Source organism: Pan paniscus, chromosome 7 (genome assembly GCF_029289425.2).
Source record: "Pan paniscus chromosome 7, NHGRI_mPanPan1-v2.0_pri, whole genome shotgun sequence".
Classification (NCBI taxonomy): domain Eukaryota; kingdom Metazoa; phylum Chordata; class Mammalia; order Primates; family Hominidae; genus Pan; species Pan paniscus.
In genome coordinates this window covers 158,283,167-158,304,240 of record NC_073256.2, presented here as the reverse complement: position 1 = coordinate 158,304,240, position 21,074 = coordinate 158,283,167, and the positions used below count along the sequence as shown (strand labels likewise).

The window sequence follows — 21,074 nt, the reverse complement described above, 5'->3', positions numbered from 1 at the left end:
GAAATAATAATAATGAAAAAGTTGGAAATAATTGTGAGCATTACCAAAGTGTAGCACATTTGGTAAAGTGGGCATGTGCTGTTGGGAAAATGATGCCCATAGACTCACTCGATGCAGGGTTGCCACAAACCCTTTGTTTTTTGTTGTTGTTGTTTTTGTTTTTAAAAAAAGGCAGTTGGATGAATTATCAATTTCTATGATTGTTGGGGAAGGCAAATTATACAGGGCTAGGGAAGAAGGTACAAGTTGAGTATCCCTGATCTGAAAATCTGAAATTCGATGTGCTCCCAAATACTCAGCTTTTTTGAGCGCCGATATGATGTTCAAAGGAAACTTGTTGGAGCATTGCAGATTTTGTATTTTCTGATTTGGGATGTTCAACCAGTGAGTATAATGCAAATATTCCAAAATCTGAAAAAATATGAAATCTGAAACTCTTCTGGTCCTAAACATTTAGGTAAGGGATACTCACTCATAGTAGAGAAGAAGGCAGAAAGGACCAGAGTGGTTATTCAACAGTTTAGTAGGTTGAACCAGCACAAGATAAAGCAAGCATGTGTTGGAATGTCTAATATACATTTTTTCGCTAGGACCAGTTGGAATATCCGATTGCGTCCTCTTCATTTGGTAAATCAGATTGAGCATCTGTCTTCCCAGTACTGAAAATAGTGGAAACAGTGAGATCTGCTTGTTGTGTCTTCACTGGTATTCTTAGTATAGGTTTCAATCTTAATAACTGTGAGTTTCTTAAGACATTGTGTCAGGTAACTCATTTCATTGATTTACTTGTTATTGGTATGTAAATATTGTACTTATTTTTGAGGTATACGTGATACCTGTATACAATATGTGATGATCAAATCAGGGTAATTAGGATATCATCTCAAACACTTTTCTTTCCTTTGTGTTGGGAACATTACAATTCTCATTTAAAAATATACAATGAATTATTAACTGTGATTTTCTTGCTGTACTATTGAATACTAGAACTTATTCCTTCTAACTATATTTTTGTACCCCTTAACCTACTTCTCTTTATGCCCTGTACCCTTTCCCTTCCCAGCCTCTGGTAACCACCACTCTACTCTATACTTCCATGGGATTCACTTTTTTTAGCTCCTAACTGTGAATGAGAACATGCCATATTTGTCTTTCTGTGCCTGGCTTATTTCACTTAAGGTAATGACCTCTGGTTCCATTCATGTTGCTGCAGCTGACAAGATTTCATTCTTCTGTTGCTGAATAATATTCCATTGTGTATATATACCACATTGTCCATGTGGATTCCATATCTTGGCTGTTGTGAATAGTGCTGTAATAAGAATGGGGATGCAGATATCACTTCAATATACTGATTTCCTTTCTTTTGAATATGTATTCAGTATTGGGATTGCTGGATCATATATTCTATTTTTGTTTTTTTTATAATGGCTATACTACTTTACATTCCTACCAACAGAGTGTGGAAGCATTCCTCTTTCTCTGCATCCTTGCCAGCACTTGTTATTTTTTGTCTTTTTTATAATAGGTATTACAGCTGAGGTGAGATAGTATCTCATTGTGGTTTTCATTTGTATTTTCCTGATGATAGTGGTGTTGAGCATTTTTTCCATATACCTATTGGCCTTTTGTATGTCTTCTATTGAGAAATGTCTTTCAGATCTTGTGCCCATTTTTAAAACGGGATTATTTATCCTTTTGAGGTTTTTTTTTTTTAGAGACAGGATCTGGCATGTTGTGACTTCGTTCTCATTGGTTTCAAATAACTTACTTATTTCTGCCTTCATTTCTTATTTACCCAGTAGTCATTCAGGAGGAGCAAGTTGTTCAGTTTCCATGTAGTTGTGCACTTTTGAGTTTTCTTAATCCTGAGTTCCAATTTGATTGCACTGTGGTCCGAGAGACTGTTTGTTATGATTTCCATTCTTTTGCATTTGCTGAGGAGTATTTTACTTTCAATTATGTTGTCAATTTTAGAATAAGTGTGTTGTGGTACTGAGAAGAATGTATATTCTGTTGATCTGGGGTGGAGAGTTCTGTAGATGTCTATTAGGTCCGCTTGGTCCAGAGCTGAGTTCAAGTCCTGAATATCCGTGTTTATCTTCTGTCTTGTTGATCTGTCTAATATTGACAGTGGGGTGTTAAAAGTCTCCCGCTATTATTATGTGGAAGTCTAAGTCTCTTTGTAGGTCTCTAAGAACTTTATGAATCTGGGTGCTCCTGTATTGGGTGCATATATATTTAAGATAGCTAGCTCTTCTCGTTGCATTGATCTCTTTACCATTATATAATGCCCTTCTTTGTCTTTTTTGATCTTTGTTGGTTTAAAGTCTGTTTTATCAGAGACTAGGATTGCGACCTCAACTTTTTTTTTGCTTTCCATTTGCTTGGTAAATATTCCTCCATCCCTTTATTTTGAGCCTGTGTGTGTCTTTGCACATGACATGGGTCTCCCAAATACAGCACTCTGATGAGTCTTGACTCTTTATCCAGTTTGCCAGTCTGTGTCTTTTAATTGGGATATTTAGCACACTTACATTTAAAGTTAATCTGGGACACAGCTAAAGCAGTGTTTAGAGGGAAATTTATAGCACTAAATGTCCATAAGAGAAAGCAGGAAAGATCTAAAATCGACACCCTAGCATGACAATTAAAAGAACTAGAGAAGGAAGAGCAAACACATTCAAATGCTAGCAGAAGACAAGAAATAACTAAGATTAGAGCAGAACTGAAGGAGATAGAGATACAAAAAACCCTTCAAAAATCAGTGAATCCAGGAGCTGGTTTTTTGAAAAGATTAACAAAATAGACCGCTAGCCAGACGAATAAAGAAGAAAAGAGAGAAGAATCAAAGAGACACAATAAAAAATGATAAAGGGGATATCACCACTGATCCCACAGAAATACAAACTACCATCAGAAAATACTATAAACAACTCTATGCAAATAAACTAGAAAATCTAGAAGAAATGGATACATTCCTGGACACATACACCCTCCCAAGACTAAATCAGGAGGAAGTCGAATCCCTGAATAGACCAATAACAAGTTCTGAAATTGAGGCAGTAATTAATAGCCTACCAACCAAAAAAAAGCCCAGGACCAGACAGATTCACAGCTGAATTCTACCAGAGGTACAAAGAAGAGCTGGTACAATTCCTTTTGAAACTATTCCAAACAATAGAAAAAGAGGGACTCTTCCCTAACTCATTTTATGAGGTCAGCATCATCTTGATACCAAAATCTGGCAGACACACAAGAAAAAAAGAAAATTTCAGGCCGATATGCCTGATGAACATCGATGCGAAAATCCTCAATAAAATGCTGGCAAACCCAATCCAGCAGCACATGAAAAAGCATATCCACCACGATCAAGTCGGCTTCATCCCTCGGATGCAAGGGTTGTTCAACAAACGCAAATCAATAAACATAATCCATCACATAAACAGAACCAATGACAAAAACCATGATTATCAATAGATGCAGAAGAGGCCTTCAATAAAATTCAACACCCCTTCATGTTAAAAACTCTCAATAAAGTACATATTGATGGAACGTATCTCAAAATAATAAGAGCTATTTATGACAAACCCACAGCTAATACCATACTGAATGGGCAAAAGCTGGATGCATTCCCTTTGAAAACTGGCACAAGACAAGGATGTCGTCTCTCACCACTCCTATTCAACATAGTATTGGAAGTTCTGGCCAGGGCAGTCAGGCTAGAGAAAGAAAGAAAGAAAGGATATTCAAATAGGAAGAGAGGAAGTCAAATTGTCTCTGTTTGCGGATGACATGATTGTATATTTAGAAAACCCCATCATCTTAGCCCAAAATCTCCTTAAGCTGATAAGCAACTTCAGCAAAATCTCAGGGTACAAAATCAATGTGCAAAAATTACAAGCATTCCTATACACCAATAATAGAGAGCCAAATCATGAGTGAACTCCCATTCACAATTGCTATAAAGAGAATAAAATACCTAGGAATACATCTTACAAGGGATGTGAAGGACCTCTTCAAGGAGAACTACAAACCACTGCTCATGGAAATAAGAGAGGACACAAACAAATGGAAAAACATTCCATGCTCATGGGTAGGAAGAATCAATATTGTGAAAATGGCCATACTGCCCAAAGTAATTTATAGATTCGATGCTGTCCCCATGAAGAAGCTCCCATTGACTTTCTTCACAGAATTAGAAAAAACTACTTTAAATTTCATACAGAACCAAAAAAGAGCCCGCATAGCCAACTCAATCCTAAGCAAAAAGAACAAAGCTAGAGGCATCATGCTACCTGACTTCAACCTATGCTACAAGGCTACAGTATCCCAAACAGCATGGTAGTGGTACCAAAACAGATATTATGGTACTGGTACCAAAACAGATAGACCAGTGGAACAGAACAGAGGCCTCAGAAATAACGCCATACATCTACAACCATCTGATATTTGACAAACCTGACAAAAGCAATGGGGGAAAGGATTCCCTATTTAATAAATGGTGCTGGGAAAACTGGCTAGCCATATGTAGAAAACTGAAACTGGACCCCTTCCTTACACCTTATACAAAAATTAACTCAAGATGGATTAAAGACTTAAACGTAAGACCTAAAACCATAAAAACCCTGGAAGAAAACCTAGGCAATACCATTCAGGACATAGGCGTGGGCAAAGACTTCATGACTAAAACACCAGAAGCAATGGCAACAAAAGCCAAATTGACAAATGGCATCTAATTAAACTAAAGAGCTTCTGCATGGCAAAAAAAAAAAAAAAAAAAAAAAAAAAACCTCTCATCAGAGTGAACAGGCAACCTACAGAATGGGAGAAAATTTTTGTAATCTGTCTATCTGACTAAGGGCTAATATCCAGAATCTTCAAAGAACTTAAATTTACAAGAAAAAAACAACCCCACCAAAAAGCAGGCAAAGGATATGAACAGACACTTCTCAAGAAGACATTTATGTGGCCAATAAACATATGAAAAAAAGCTCATCATCACTGGTCATTAGAGACATGCAAATCAAAACCACAGTGAAATACCATCTCACACCAGTTAGAATGGCAATCAGTAAAAATTCAGGAAACAACAGAAGCTGGAGAGGATGTGGAAAAATAGGAACGCTTTTACACTGTTGGTGGGAGTGTAAATTAGTTCAACCATTGTGGAAGACAGTGTGGCAATTCCTCAAGGATCTAGAACCAGAAATACCATTTGACCCAGCAATCCCATTATTGGGTATATACCCAAAGGATTATAAATCATTCTATAAAGACACATGCACATGTATGTTTATTGCAACACTGTTCACAGTAGCAAAGACTTGTAACCAACCCAGATGTCCATCAGTGATAGACTGTATAAAGAAAATGTGGTGGCTGGGCACGGTGGCTCACGCCTGTAATCCCAGTACTTTCGGGGCTGAGGCATGTGGATCGCCTGATGTCAGGAGTTCGAGACCAGCCCTGGCCAACATGGCAAAACCCCGTCTTTACTAAAAATACAAAAATTAGCTGGGCGTGGTGGCGTGCGCCTGTAATCCCAGCTACCCAGGAGGCTGAGGCAGGAGAATCACTGGAACCCGGGGGTCAGAGGCTGCAGTGAGCCAAGACTGTGCCGCTGCACTCCAGACTGGGTGACAGAGCAAGACTCCATCTCCAAAAAAAAAAAAAAAAAAAAAAAAAATGTGGCACATATACACCATGGAATACTCTGTAGCCATAAAAAAGGATGAGTTGATGTCCTTTGCAGGGATGTGGATGAAGCTGGAAACCATCATTCTTGGCAAACTAACACAGGAACAGAAAACCAAACACTGCATGTTCTCACTCATAAGTGGGAGTTGAACAATGACAACACATGGACACAGGGAAGGGAACATCATACACCGGGGCCTGTCGAAGGATTGTTGGGGGGTAGGGGAGGGATAGCGTTATGAGAAATATTCCTAATGTAGATGACGGGTTGATGGGTGCAGCAAACCACCATGGCATGTGTATACCTACATAACAAACCTGCACGTTCTGCACATATATCCCAGAACTTAAAAGTATTAAAAAAAAAAAAAAAAGACAGGATCTTGCTTTCTTGCCCAAGCTGGAGTTCATTGAGCATGATTTTAGCTCATTGTACCTCCAGCTCCTTCTATTGAGTTTTCTAAGCTCTTTATAGATTCTGGTTATTAATCCGTTGTCAGATGGGTAGGTGCAAATACTTTCTCCCATTCTTTGTGTTGTCTTTTTACTTTGTTAATTGTGTCTTTTGCTCTGCAGAGGCTTTTTATCTTGATGTAATCCCATTTGTCTTATTTTTGCTTTAGTTGCCTGTATTTTTGAGGTCTTACGTTGAAAAATCCTTGTCGAGATCAGTGTCCAGAAGTGTTTCCCCAGTATTTTCTTATAGTAATTCCATAGTTTCAGGTCTTAGAGTTGAGTCTTTAATTCCATGTGGATTTGCTATTTTGTGTATGGTGAGAGAGAGAGAGAGAGATGTAATTTCATTCTCCTGCATACAGTTATCCAGTTTTCTCGGCACCAGGTATTAAAGGAACTATCATTTCCCCACTGCATGATCTTGGAGGTTGGAGGCTTTGTCAAAAATGAATTGGTTGTAAATGTATGGATTTATATTTGAGACCTCCATTCTGTTTCATTGCCCTGTGTGTTTTTATGCCTGTACCGTGCTGATTTGGTTACTATAGCTTATTGTAATTTTTGAAGTCAGGTAGTGTAATGTCTCCAGCTTTGTTCTTTTTGCTCAGGATTGCTTTGGCTATTCAGGGTCTTTTGTGGTTCCATATAAATTTTAGGATTTTTTTTTTTCCTATTTCTGTGAAGAATGTCATTGGTATTTTGATAGGGATTCCATTGAATCTGTAAATTGCTTTGGGTATTGTTGTCATTTTAACAATATTAATTCTTCCAATCCATTAACATGAAATATTTTTCAACTTGTGTATGTGTGTCCTCTTCAATTTCTTCCTTTTTTTTTTCTCTTTTTGAGACAGTCTCACTTTGTCACCAGGCTGGAATGCAGTGGCACGATCTCGGCTCACTGCATCCCCCACCTCCCGGGTTCAAGCTGTTCTGATGGCTCAGCTTCTCGAGTAGCTGGGATTACAGGCATGTGATACCATGCCTGGCAAATTTTTGTGATTTTAGTAGAGATGGGGTTTCGCCATGTTGGTGAGGCTGGTCATGAACTCCTGGCCTCTAGTGATACGCCTGCCTTGACCTCCCAAAGTGCTGGGATTACAGGCATGAGCCACCACACCCAGCCCCTCTTCAATTTCTTTCACCAATGTTTTATAGTTTTCCTTATATTGATCATTTACTTCTTTGGTTAAATTGACTCCTAGGTATTTGATATTTTTTGTAGCTGTTGTAAATGTGATTGCTTTCTTGATTTATTTTATACATTGTTCATTGTTGGTGTATATAAATGCTACTTCTTTTCATATGTTGATTTTGCATCCTGCTACTTTACTGAATTTATCAGTTCTTAAAGCTTTTTGGTGAAGTCTTTGGGTTATAAGATCATGTCATCTGTCAGCGAAACTAATTTGACATCTTCCTTGTCGATTCGGGTGCCTTTTATTTCTCTTGTCTAATTGCTCTGACCAGGACTTTCAGTACTATGTTGAATAAAAGTGGTGAGAGTGGGCATCCTTGTATTGTTTCAGATCGCAGAGGAAAGGCCTTCACATTTTCCCTCAGCTCGATGTTAGTTTGTGGATTTGTCATATATGGCCTTTTATTATTTTGAGATATGTTCCTTCTATACCCTATTTTTTGGGAATTTTTATCATGAAGAGATGTTGAATTTTATCAAATGCTTTTTCTTCATCTATTGAGATGAGACCATATGGTTTTTTCTTCTTTGTTCTGTTAATGTGATATATCACATTTATTGATTTGCATATGTTGAACTCTCCTTGCATCTCTGGGATGAATCCTACTTAATCATGGTAATTGATCTTTTGAATGTGTTGTTTAATTCAGTTTGCTAGTATTTTGTTGAGGATATTTGTGTTTACGTTCCTCAATGATATTGGCCTGTAGTTTTCTTTTTTTGTTGCATTGTTGTCTGATTTTGTTGTAAAGGTAATACTGCCCTTGTAAAATGATTTTGGAAATATTCTCCCCTCTTCAATATTTTTGAGTAGAAGAGTTTGCAGTAGAATTGGTATTACTTCTTAAAATGTTTTTTGTAAAATTCATCAATTGGCTTATTGAGGTTTTCTTGTTTCTTCATGATTCAATCTTGATAGGTTGTATGTGTCCAAGAATTTATCAATTTATTCCAGCTTTTCAAATTTGTTAGCAAATGTTGTTCACAATAGTCTCTGTAAGAGTCTTTGTATTTCTGTAGTAATCAGTATAGTGGCTGAGTTCCAAGAAAACCGAGGGAATCTTGGTCAACTCTTTTTGGTTTATTTTTCTTTTGGTAATTGCCTTTTATTTCCTAGCCTAGAAAGTCCCTTAGCCAGAGTCAGAAGCCCACCCACATTCAAGGGGAGGGAATACAGATTCCACTTATTAACAGAAAGTGTATCAAAGTTACATTGGAAAAAGGGCATATTAAACATTAAGTAATTTCATGTTAGCTGCTTTGTCTAGTAAAATCAGGAAATTTAGGTTAGACTTTTTATGGGAAAATAAACTCAAGCGTTATAGAAAATACCAAAATGATGGAGAAGATAACTTTTATACCAGTTTAGTTTAAGGAGTCACTTTAACTAGAAATATTACCCAGATTCTTAAAGCTCTTCAAGTTAGGTCATAATTTCTTTTGATTTAGCTGTCTCAATTTGCATTCCTTTGCTTATTCTCTCATGTTCTAACAGTGAGCTACTCTTCTTTCAACACCCTCCCTCACCACTCTCCCTCCCCTTTACAGCTTCAGCAAACGTCTCAAGTTTTATTAAAGGGTCAGTGTACTTTAAGCATAATGAGGTAGTTCTCTTGGTGGGATCTTAACATGTACAGTAATTATAAATGAGGGAATTCTGGAGTAAAGAGTAGGGTGTTTATTATGTTCGTTGCATTTTTTCCCCTTTTTTGTATGTGCTGCATTATGTAGCATTTACATCAGGTTGTGGGTTGAGCCTTGGAGCTTAACTCCAGAGGTTAGTAACACTTTTTTCTTCACATCTGGACTTGGAACTGCCCTATTTCTTCAAGAGGAGAAGAAACAGTTAGGCACTGAGAACCCTTGATATGTTTCCTATGTTAATTAAAGGGAGACCTAAAGTTGTAGACAGCTGAGCAGCAATTATTGACATTCCATCTTCTCTCCCATTCCAGTCCTCATTTGGTCTCTTGCCTACAGTGATTTAAACTGGGCAGCCTGGCTGAGCCAGGACTCAGTAAAGTGTAGTCAGCAGGCTAATGTTGGTGCAGACTAATGTTGGTGCTGGAACTGTTTAACAGCCTAGGACAAGATAAGGAAATTTGGTGTAAGCATCTAGACACCTTACAGCAATTTGATAGTAATTTTATGTCGATTGATTCTAATGATGGAAATTTTGTGCTTGGCTTAGGTATGTCTTTTTTTAAAAAAACTTTTTTTCTAGAAATTCCTTTTCATTGTATTTTACAAAAGTATTGGTCTGTGATAAGTTGGAAATTTAAACTGGTTCTTCATCACAGATGATTTGAAAAGTACTGGCCTAAGCCACGTAAAAACAGTTTTTGGTTTTAAAATGTTTTCATTTCTGCCTTGATAATTTATTGAAAAAGATATTATGTAGTGCGCAAAAGTGGCAGATCTCTGAGAATAATTAATCTTGAAAAGTTTTTAAAAATGTAATTGGCCGCAGAAACAGAAGGGCTACAATAACAAAGCCCTGTTAAAAGATTACCTTTCCATGGTGAGGGGGTAGAAGACTTTTTTCATTTAGAGACACACAAAGAATTGGCAGCCCCAGCTGTTCAACTTTAGCCATGGATCAGAAACAAATACAGAACCACACAAACAACACAGGGAAGTCTGTTAATTGGTAGAAACAGAATAGTCATTGTAGCAGAAAGCAACTCTTGGGACTTGTCATTCTATAGTTGAGGCCATTTTTTGAACTGACCAAACCGTGATGAGTGCCCAAAGAGGTGACCCAGATGCCGGGATCTCAGAACCCTCAAGACCAACAAAAACATGAAGACATGTGAATGCCACCAACAGGGTACTTGGGAGGTTAACAGCATCAGACACAGACCTTCCCGGAGAGAGCTGAAGAAGGCCTGATGGCAAATATATTGCGTATTTGAGAATTTATAGCACAGATCAGATTTTGACAAGCAGATAAAACATTAAAGTGTAAAACAAAATAACATTCCTTTTTTTTTTCTTTTGGTAAGTTCTGAAAGGATAGGAGCAAAATCACATTCTATAATGGAAAACTGCTTCATTCTGGTAACATTGTAACAAAAGTTTATCTTTTAAAAAATGTTTTGGCCTATTTTTTGAAGACCTATTTATGAAGGCCTGTTTATGGAGAATCTCACCATTGATTTTTGGGCCACAGAGGTATATTTGGATTGTGTGGTATTTTTGGTTTAGCTTCTCCCCCGACATACTCCGTATTTATTCCAAGTAGTGTTTTTTCATTGCTAGCATATCTTTTCTTCTGATGACTTGTGAGGTGTAATCTTTTCTTCCAGGAAGCAGTTGATACTATGAATTTAGTTGTCTTTATCTTCTAATTTGGGCTTCAAAAGAGTTAGCTAAAATAATCAGAAGTATAGTTGTTGTTTTACTATCCAGCAGTCTTGTTACATTTATTTATTTATTCCAGCAGTTTATTTGTAGATTCTTTTAGATTTTCTTCATAATCTATGCATAATTATAGTTTTACTTACATAGTTTATGAATAATGATAGTTTTGTTTGTTCTTTCCCAATGTTTATGTTTTACCCCCCCCCCATTTTTTGGGGGGAAAGGGGGAGTGGCTATGGTACTTGGCAGTGACTTCCAGAACAATGCTGTACGCAAGTGGTAATGGTGGGCATCCATGCCTTATTTCCAGTTTGGGGAGGGGAAGTTTTTTTCCCACTAGTATTTACATTTCATGTAGATACTGTTTGTCAGATATATGAAATCTCATCCTATTTCTAGTTTGCTGTGAGTTTTTATCATGAATGGTTGGTAAATTTTATCATATGTGTTTTCTGCATGTATTGAGGTAACTGGCTCTTCTTTCTGAAAATGTGGTGAATTACACTGATTGCTTTTTGAATGAATACCTTTCTTCTATTCCTAGAATAAACTTTTGGTCATGATACATTATTCCTTTAAAATATTGCTGGATTATACTTGTTAAGATTTTTGCATCTGTGTTTATAAGAAAGGTAGACTTTTATCGTTTCTCATCCTGTTCTGTCAGGTTTTGATATCACTGTTCTGCAGGTGTCATAAAACAAGTTGGGAAATGATCTGTATCTGTTTTCTGGAAGAATTTGTGTAAGATTAATATTTCTTAATTTGTTGAAAGAATTAAAATGTTCCTTTGTGGGGAGAATTTTAGATGGACTATTTTAAATAGAACCGTCTAGTTTCATTTTACATTGTTTCATTTTGCTGTGTTGTGTTTTGCAAGGAATTGTGCTTATCTAAATTTTCAAATTCATTGGCATAGTTATTAATAATCCCTTCTTGTATTACTCATTATCTCTTACCTCTTATTATCTTCTCTTCTTCATTCTTGATGTTGCTAATTTTTCTTGACTCATTTTATCTTTGATTAGTCTTAGAGAGGTGTATCAATTTTGTTTTTTAAAAGAGTCACTTAATTTTGTTCTGCTTTTAAGTTGTCCTTTTAAATATGCATTCTTTTTTAATTAAATTTTTATTGGTACATAGTAGGTATATATATATTTATGGGGTACATGAGATGTTTTGATATAGGCATACAGTGCATAATAATCACATCAGGCTAAATGGGGTATCCATCACCTCAAGCATTTATCATTTTTTTGGTGTTACAAACATTCTAATTATACTCTTAGTTATTTTTAAATGTACATTTTTATTGACCATAATCCCTAGTTGTGCTACCAAATACTAGCTCTTACGCATTCTATTTTTCTGTGCATTAACCATCCCCCCTTCACAGATGTGTATTCTTAGAGATACTCAACCTTCGCTTCTAATACATGAATTTAAATACGTAATTTTTTTTTTTTTTTTTAAAGGAGACAGGGTTGTGCTCTGTTGCTCAGGCTGGAGTGCAGTGGTGCAGTCATAACTTGCTGCAGCCTTGAGCTCTGGGGCTTAAGCAGTCCTCCTGCCTCAGCCTCCCAAGGAGCTGGGACTACAGGCACATACCACCATGCCCAGCTGATTTTTAAATTATTTTGTAGGGGTCTCACAAGCCCAGGCAGGTCTTGAACTCCTGGCCTCAAGCTGTCCTCCCATCTCAGCCTCCAAAAGTGCTGGGATTACAGGCGTGATTCACTGCGCCCTGCCAAATGTATAGATTTTACTCTAAGTATAGCTCTGTCTACATTCACAGTTTTGATATTTCTTTTCACTGTACCATTTAATTCAAAATACTTTGAGTTTCTTTTTGACTTAAAGGGTTACTTGAAATACATTGCTTAATTTCCTGACAATGGAACATTTTCTAGTTATTTTGTAATTGTTGTCTAGCCTAATGCTAGACACAGAATATACTCTGAATAATTTTATTCCCTTGATATTTATTGAATCTTTCTCTTTCACTCAGTGTATGGGCAACTTCAGAAAATATTTCTTGTGTGCTTGCAAAGATTATGTATTATCCTATTAGGTATAGTGTCAATTTCTATGTCAATTAGATCAGATTTGTTAATCGTGCTCTTCAGATCTTCTATAGCGTACCAAAAGTTATAAGGGTGTATTCATGTATACTCAGAAGTGCCACCCCACACCACATCCTCCATTCCTGTACTTTCCATCTTGGTCACACCTCTCCCATGTGTAACCAATCTCAATGGACTCCCATTTCTACTTTGTGGGGTTATTTTGCACATATGAGCAGATACATTTATATTTTCCTATTTTCCCCCTTTTATTCAAAAGGTATACTGTGGCCGTGATTTGCACTTTGGGTTTTTAACTTAATAAATCCTGGAATTCATACTTAGTCAATTGCAGGGCTCTTCTTCTTTCCTTTTGTTTTTCCCCCAGCAGATTCATAGTACTCCATTATAGGAATGTACCATAGTTTACTCTATTAGTCTCCCATGAATGGGCATTTAGGTGTTTCCTAATACTTTGTAAGGCTGCAGTGAATAACCTTATGCATATGTATTTTCATGTTGTTGTTAAGTATATCTCTTCACTTGGGACGATTGTAACAAAATACATAAACTGGGTGGCTTATAAACAACAGAAACTTATTTCTCACTGGTCTAGAGGCTGGAAGTCCTAGATCAGAGTGACAGCATGGTGGAGTTCTGGTGAGGGCCCTTTTTTTCCAGGTTTCAGACTGTGGACTTAGATCCTCAGACATATCTCTGGAGAGCAGAGAGAGGAAGCATGCTCTTGGACTTTCACAAGGGCACTAATCCCATTCATGAGGGCCTCACCATTATGACCTCATCTAGTTCAGATTACCTCCAAAAGACCCTACCTTGTAATAGCATCACATTGGGGGGAGTATGGTATCAACTTACGAATTTTGGGAGCACACAAACATTTAGTTGATAACAGTATATCTTTGGCATAAATTCCTAGAAGTGGAATTGCTGGATCAGAAGGCACATGTAGTTTTGTTATTGTCAAATTCCCCTTTATACATACTATAGAAAATTCACATTCCCATCAGCAGTGTATGAGAGTTCTGTGTCCCCACATCCTTACCAAAAGACAGGGTACTGCTATGACCTTTTTAAAAAAATTATTTGACAGTTGTTTATATATTTATATTTTCACAGAGGTAAAATTCCCATAACATAAAATTCACCATTTTAACAACTTCAAAGTGTGCAATTGAGTGTTTTTTAGTATATTCAACCATCACCATGATCTAAATTCAGACCATTTCTCTCATCCCCAAAAGAAACTCCTTATCTATTAGCAGTCCTTCCCAACTCTGCCCTACCCTCAGCCACTGGCAGCCAGTAATCTACTTTCTTCTGTATAGATTTGCATATTCCTTCATATAAGTGGAATCACAATTTGTGGTCTTTCACGTCTGGTTTCCTTGTAGTATAATGTTCTCAAGGTTCCTCCATGTTGCGGCATGTATCAGTGCTTTGTTTCTTTTTATGCTGAACAATATTTCATTGTTGGGCATACCACATTTTGTTAATCTGTTTATCCATTGATGGATGTGGATATTTGGGTTATTACCACTTTTCGATATTGTGGATAATGCTGCTGTGACCATTCACATGTGAGGGTGTTTCATTTTGTTTTATGTCAGGGTCTCTTTCTGTCGCCCAAGCTGGAGTACAATGGCATGATCACAGCTCACTGCAGCCTCGACCTCCTGGACTCAAGCAATCCTCGGCCTCCCAAGTAGCTGGGAGTACAGGCACATGCCACCATGCCCAATTAATTTTTATAGAGATGGAGTTTCGCCATGTTGCCCAGGCTGGTCTTGAACTCCTGACCTCAAGCAGTCCTCCTGCCTCAGTCTCCCAAAGTGCTGGGATTACAGGCATGAGCCACTATGTCCAGCCATGAGTTTTTATTTGGACATACATTTTCAGTTCTTTTGGGCATATGTCTACCTAGAAATGGAATGGTTGGTTCATGTGGTAACTCCATGTTTAACCTTTTGAGGAACTGCCAAACTATTTTCATAGTAGTTGCACCATTTTATACTCTTCCAGCAATGTAGGAAGGTTTCAGTTTCTTCACATCCTTGCCTACACTTGGTATATCTTTTCAACTGGATTGTCTCTTGCATTCTTTTCTATCATTTCCCCCCTCATTTTAAAAGAATTTCTGTATATATATAGGGTATTAGCTTTTTACTGTGATACATGGTACATGTGTTTTTCTTTTGTGTTTTTGGCATCTTTTGACTTGGTTTATAATTTTTTTCCTTTTACTGTGCTGTTATACCATTTTTTTTAACTAATTGGAGAATGATTTGGATGAAAAAGGTATTATTTATGCTTTGTTTGATACCAACAGAGGGTTGGCTCTTTTCTTTGCTGGACAGATAGTGGGGAGTTGACAGGGTCTGGCTCTGTCGCCCTGGCTGGAGAGCAGTGGCACGATCTCGGCTCACTGTAGCCTTCCCCTCTTGGGCTCAAGTGATCCTCCCCCCTCAGCCTCCCAAGTAGCTGGGACCACAGGCATGCACCACGACTCCTGGCCCTTTATTGTATTTTTTTTTTTTGTAGAGATGGGGTTTCGCCAAGTTGGCTAGGCTGGTCTTGAACCTTTGGGCTCAAGCAGTCTGCCTGCCTCAGCCTCCCAAAGTGTTGGGATTATAGGCATGAGCATCTATGCCTGGCTGGATCTGTGGTTTTGTGTGTGTGTGTGTGTTTGTTCGTTTGTTTGTTTTGAGACAGTCTCACTCTGTGGTCCAGGCTGAAGTGCAGCAATGCAGTCACAGCTCACTGTAGCCTCAACCTCCTGGGCTCAAGCTATCCTCCCACCTTAGCCTCCTGAGTAGCTGGGACTACAGGAACATGCTACCACGCCCAAGCTAATTTTTGTGTTTTTTAGTAGAGACAAGGTCTTGTCATGTTGCCCAGACTGGTCTCAAACTCCTGGACTCAAGCAGTCTTCCCGCCTCAGCCTTCCAAAGTGCTGGCATTACAGGCATGAGCAGCCATACCTGGCCTGCCACGATGGATCTGAGCAGGAATTGTACTCCAGGTTTACAAAGCTCCCTTTGCTTCTGCACCCAGCTGTTCTCACTGCAAGCCTGGGGATGTCCTAACACTATTCTGGTTTATTCCTGAAGTCTTATTCCTGTTTCCTAAACCCTTTCACTGTTTTGAGAGGCTCCTTCTCAGCTCGGGTTCAGGATTCCGTAACTGTCTTCAGGAGACAACCTGCAGAGTGTTTGACACAGTCTCCACCCTTCCTTCTCACCAGAATCCAAGATTTGATCTCTTGCTGCCGAAAGCTCTGCTGGTTTCTCTCCCATTCGTAGCCTTTTCTTGTCTCTTCAAGCTCTGAAGGGCTCAGAATTGGCAAATGCCCTGTGGGAAAAAGCAGCCAGCTGTTAAGTATCATTTCCTGTCTTCATCTGTGTCACTCATTGTCTTGGTTGCCTCAGAATATCTTTGTCTTGAGCCCTTCAAACATTGTTTGAGTTAAAAAAATTTTTAATCTGGATTTTCATGTTTCTCGATGGGTGTTTAGGCTTGTGCAGGCTATTTCTTCAAACTCAAATAGAAGTCCTTTATCGCACTTAAAAAATTTAATTGTGCATGCTTTTTTCGTTTTGTTTTCAGTTGCTGTCTGTCTGATTCTCCTGTTAACAATGAGTTGGTTAAGCCAGGGACCTTATTTTAATTATAGTGTTTTTAATCACCAATGCCTGGTATATATAATGACTACTCATTGAATTTGTATTATATGAAGAAAGAACTTTTCTCTTAGGTAAAAGTTTTCAAAAGCAGGGAGCAAATTAACAAATTTGGCTTTGCTATGAGATTTTCCAACAAATTTAAAGGCTATGATAAAAAAAGGGGTGGGGGTGGGGGTATTACATTGTTTGTAGATACTTTTTGACACAGCTGAAATTGGAGTCCTGGCCTTTTAATAATTTTTTTTTAACAAATATTTATTCTGTAAATCAGGTCCTACTCTGGGTATGTGGAGAGACAGCTATTATTTTAGTGGATTAGGTCTCTATTCTCCTCAGGCTCCTTCCGCATATAACATATCAAGAGAGAGTATAGGACATTTGATACAAACAACATATCACATTGTAATTGGTAGATTTCAAGTATTATACACAAAAAATTATTTTGTTCTTTTAACAGAATATGACAGATACCTAGCATCTAGCAAAATAATGGCAGCTGCTTACCTTGACCCCAACTTGAATCACACGCCAAATTCGAGTACTAAGACTCACCTGGGTACTGGTATGGAACGTTCTCCTGGTGCAATGGAGCGAGTATTAAAGGTCTTTCATTATTTTGAAAGCAATAGTGAGCCAACCACCTGGGCCAGTATTATCAGGCATGGAGATGCTACTGATGTCAGGGTAAGTACGTTTTTCCATGAGACATCTTTAATGTTTATTTAGGTTAAAATGTAATGGCATGTATGAAAAAAGATAGTGTAATAATTTTTATTTAACTTATCAGGGACTTTTCATATTACAGAAATGCTATTTTTAATTATAAGATTTATTAGTTAATATGTGACTGACCAGCTTTCTAATTGTTGTAAAGTTTCTTAGAAAAATAATGACCGAATCATATTTTAGTCATAAAATACCATTGACTTATTTTTCCCTTCTAGGTTTTTTTTTTTTTAACTCTTGGGTGAGTACTAGGCAACAATGCAACTAAAATAGCCTCTAACAGTCATGAAATAAACTACTTTTCTAGAAAGTGTAATTTTGAAGGTATTTGCATGACTTCAGATAGGATAATTTCCTTTAAAACTCTTGAACATATGCTGTGTGTCAGGCACTGTGCTAGGTTCTGAAGATGTAAAAGGTCCCTGTGAAGTCCTTGATCTTACAGCTTAGAGCCTGTAGAGGGAGAGACATCATGAATGTGATTATAGTACAGTGTAGAAGTGCTTCACGGGAGGTTGTTATGGAAGCTTGGAGGAATAATACCTTTTAAACGTAGAAGTTAGTACTGGAAAGGATTTCCTTTGGGTCTGGGAAGGTGAGGAAAGATAGTGATACAGAATTGTGGGAGAAGAGCATGCTAGGCAAAGGTAACTACATCTTTCTGAAAGTGGGGAATGAAAAGGTAGCACTGTGATTTCGGAAAGCTGAGTTCAGTATTTAAATGTTCAGTATTTGCTTTGATGAAGTGTTAAATACCTTCTCTTTCTTACCCTCTCCACCTAGTCTATATTCATCTTTAAGGAGAAGTTTCCAGGGACAAGGAAGTTTAGATACGTCTTTTTTCTTTTCTTTTCTTTCTTTTTTTTACAATAAGTAAATTAATTAATTTGCTACTCTCTAACTTACATGCCCTTATTATTTTTAACCAAAGCAAAGGGATTGGTAGAATTTAGATTTAAGGCTAACAGGTCGGGCATGGTGGTCCATGCCTGTAATCCCAGCACTTTGGGAGGCCAAGGTGGGCGGGTCACTTGAGGTCAGGAGTTCGAGACCAGCCTGGCCAACATGGCGAAACCCCATCTCTACAAAAAATACAAAATTAGCCAGGCGTGGTGTCACATGCTACTCAGGAGGCTGAGACAGGAGAAACACTTGAACCCAGGAGGCAGAGGTTGCAGTGAGCTGAGATCGTGCCACTGCACTCTAGCCTGGGCAACAAAGTGAGACTGTCTCAAAAAAAAAAAAAGAAAAAAAAGATTTAAGGCTAAAGTCTTGTATATAAATTTTACATAATTTTTTGTTACCTCTAAATTTTAATATTAGCAAACTATTCAAATGGATTAATTATTAAAAATATGATAGCCTCTTTTTTACAAACTCTTCATGAAGCTGGTTAGCTTTTTTGCGTTTTCTGTTTTTTTCTACTTCTGTGTTTTACTTTTAACTTTATAAAACACTGTCATTTGGTAGAAGGGCCTGCAATGAGCATCCTGCCATAAGGTTTATCAGATAATTCATACTGGAAAGAAACCTTGTAGATGTAACTTTATGTAAGGCTTTTAGTGTATGTTCTAGTCTTTGTAGATTTCAGATACAGTGAATGAGGAAACTCTTCAATAAAACCATTGTATCAGCCCTAATGAACTCTAGGGCATTCATACAGGAGGGAAACCTTTCAAAGATTATGAATTTGACAAGACATTTAGCAAAAATGTTCAAGACTTACATCAGAAGACTCACCTAGGAAAGATTGTAACAGATGTGCCATGGTTTTAGTATCAAACTTTCTGCATGTAAGGGGATTACTACCATAGAGTCAGTGTCACTGCAGGCATGTTAGCCTTTAGCCAATGTTAAAAACTTCCTAGTCATACATTCATATTGTGAAGAAAAATTTACATCAGATACAAATGTATAAGTTATCAGAACTCATTTAGCAAACTTGTGAAGATCAGTCTGATCAAATCTATGTGGCCACAAACAAGGTGTTTTATTTCACAGTAATTGGCAAATTATCAGTCAGTGATTTTCAGATTGAGGCAGAAAAATCACAATTGGCATTGAATTCACAATAGCCCTTTCCTGGGATAGCATGAGGTTCTCATGATACTGAGTCACTGTAATGGAAGATTGGATATTATTCATAACCAACTTCCATTGAATGCTTTAATGCTATAACATTTGAAAATGCAATATCGTAATTGTAAATTAATGAGTGGATTTGTACATCTGAACAAAGGGACTGAACAACATAAGAGGTATCAGACAAAGGAACATTATGGATACAGAGTATTGTCAGGAAAGAGAAAAATGGAAGAAACATGACAGCATTTGAAGGCCTGATGACCTTAGAACAGGAAGTGGGGATTGTAGGATTTAGATTTAAGGATTAGATTAGTAAAGAATCCAAGTATAATTACTTGTCAGAAAGAAACTGACCATTGAATAGCATCAAAGGGGATGCCACACAACTATTTTCTGAAATGATACGGCTTATTGTTATTCAGGTACTGAATAACTCGATTCAGTCTTAAACTCATTATAGCTACGTTGCCCATTATCGTAGCCATGTGCAGTTGTTGAGCACTTGAATGTGGCTAGTCTGAATTGACATGTGCTATAGTATAAAAATATATACCACATTTCAAAGAGTAAGAAAACAGAATAAAATATCTCATATCAATGTGTTATGATTACATGTTAAATGATAATACTTTTGATATAGTAGGTTAACTGAACTATATTACTGAAATTGAATTTACCTGTTTGTTTTTATTTTATTTTTTTACTGTGACTACTAGAAATTTTAAAATTACTTATGTGGCTTGCATTATATTTCTGCTGGACAGTGGTGTTCTATAGAAAGCAAATTCTCAGAAAGACTGCTTGGATCAGAAAAAACAAAACTTTCTGAGGAGTTTAAAGATTTGTTTTCACCAAGAATATCTGGATTTTTGTAACATTTCATTATAGAGCCTTTCTCATGCTTCAGTTAATAAGTATTAGTGCTTTTACAATTATGTGTGCTAATTGTACGTTAATTAATGTTTGATTGTTGAAAAGATTTGCAAGATTTCACAGTTTATAGGCAAAATCCATTACAGCAACAGTAGTAAAATGATACTCATTGAAGTGATCTGGAGATCTTGGGTACAGGCTTCTTGGCCTTGGACATGCTTTTTCTGTAGATGTGAAACCATTACTGGCTTATGTGTGAAGCACCTCAGTATGAGGAAGTGGTGGGGATCTGTGAGAGGGTCACACAAGCACTCTCCATCTACATAGCCAGCCTCAACCTGTGGACCTCCCCAGGTACTGCCAAAATCAGGTACACCTTGTCAGTCCAGTTATTATTACAAAATCGCACTGACAAGCTGGTATATTCTGCCCCCCAAACAGCTCAGGGTCCCATGATCACAAACATCACTTATCTTGGCCATAGCTTTGGCCAAGTGTCAGTACCGTGCTTCAGGCAGCTCTAGAGATAAGTGTGGGGTCAATCTAGAACAGCCAAGAGAAACCCAGGCTGTACAATGTTGAATAAGACCAGTCATCTAGAAACATGGCAGTGATAATTCAGAAAAATAATGACATAAAATTCCAAATTCTACCAGAGAAATCCCCTACTTAGGAGAAAGAATGACGTTTACACCACACTTTTCATCAGCAATGCTGGATGCAAGAAGACATTGGAACAGTATCTTCAAAGGGCTCAGGGAAAATAACATGTACTTTAGAAGTCTATATCAGATAAATTATTAATCAAGATAATGTGAAATGAAGGTATCTGCAGAGAAGTAGTGACATAGAAAGCTAATAGCATGGGCTCTCTTTGAAAAAACAGTTAGATGATATAATGCAGCGTGG

At 37.5% G+C, this 21,074-nt stretch overlaps 1 protein-coding gene across 33 annotated transcripts in view; it reads left to right on the top strand.

The window, feature by feature from the left end:
- The window catches only part of PTK2 (protein tyrosine kinase 2), a 345,218-nt gene that overhangs the window by 93,588 nt on the left and 230,556 nt on the right, over positions 1–21,074 (top strand). For 32 of the 33 annotated variants that reach the window (XM_063606925.1, XM_055116999.2, XM_063606932.1 and 29 more), the window contains one exon: positions 16,939–17,165. In XM_063606925.1, coding sequence (XP_063462995.1) covers positions 16,939–17,165 — 227 coding nt within the window. Of the gene's footprint in view, positions 1–16,938; positions 17,166–21,074 lie in introns of those variants that run through there. The other variant, XM_057303097.2, reaches the window with a different exon arrangement.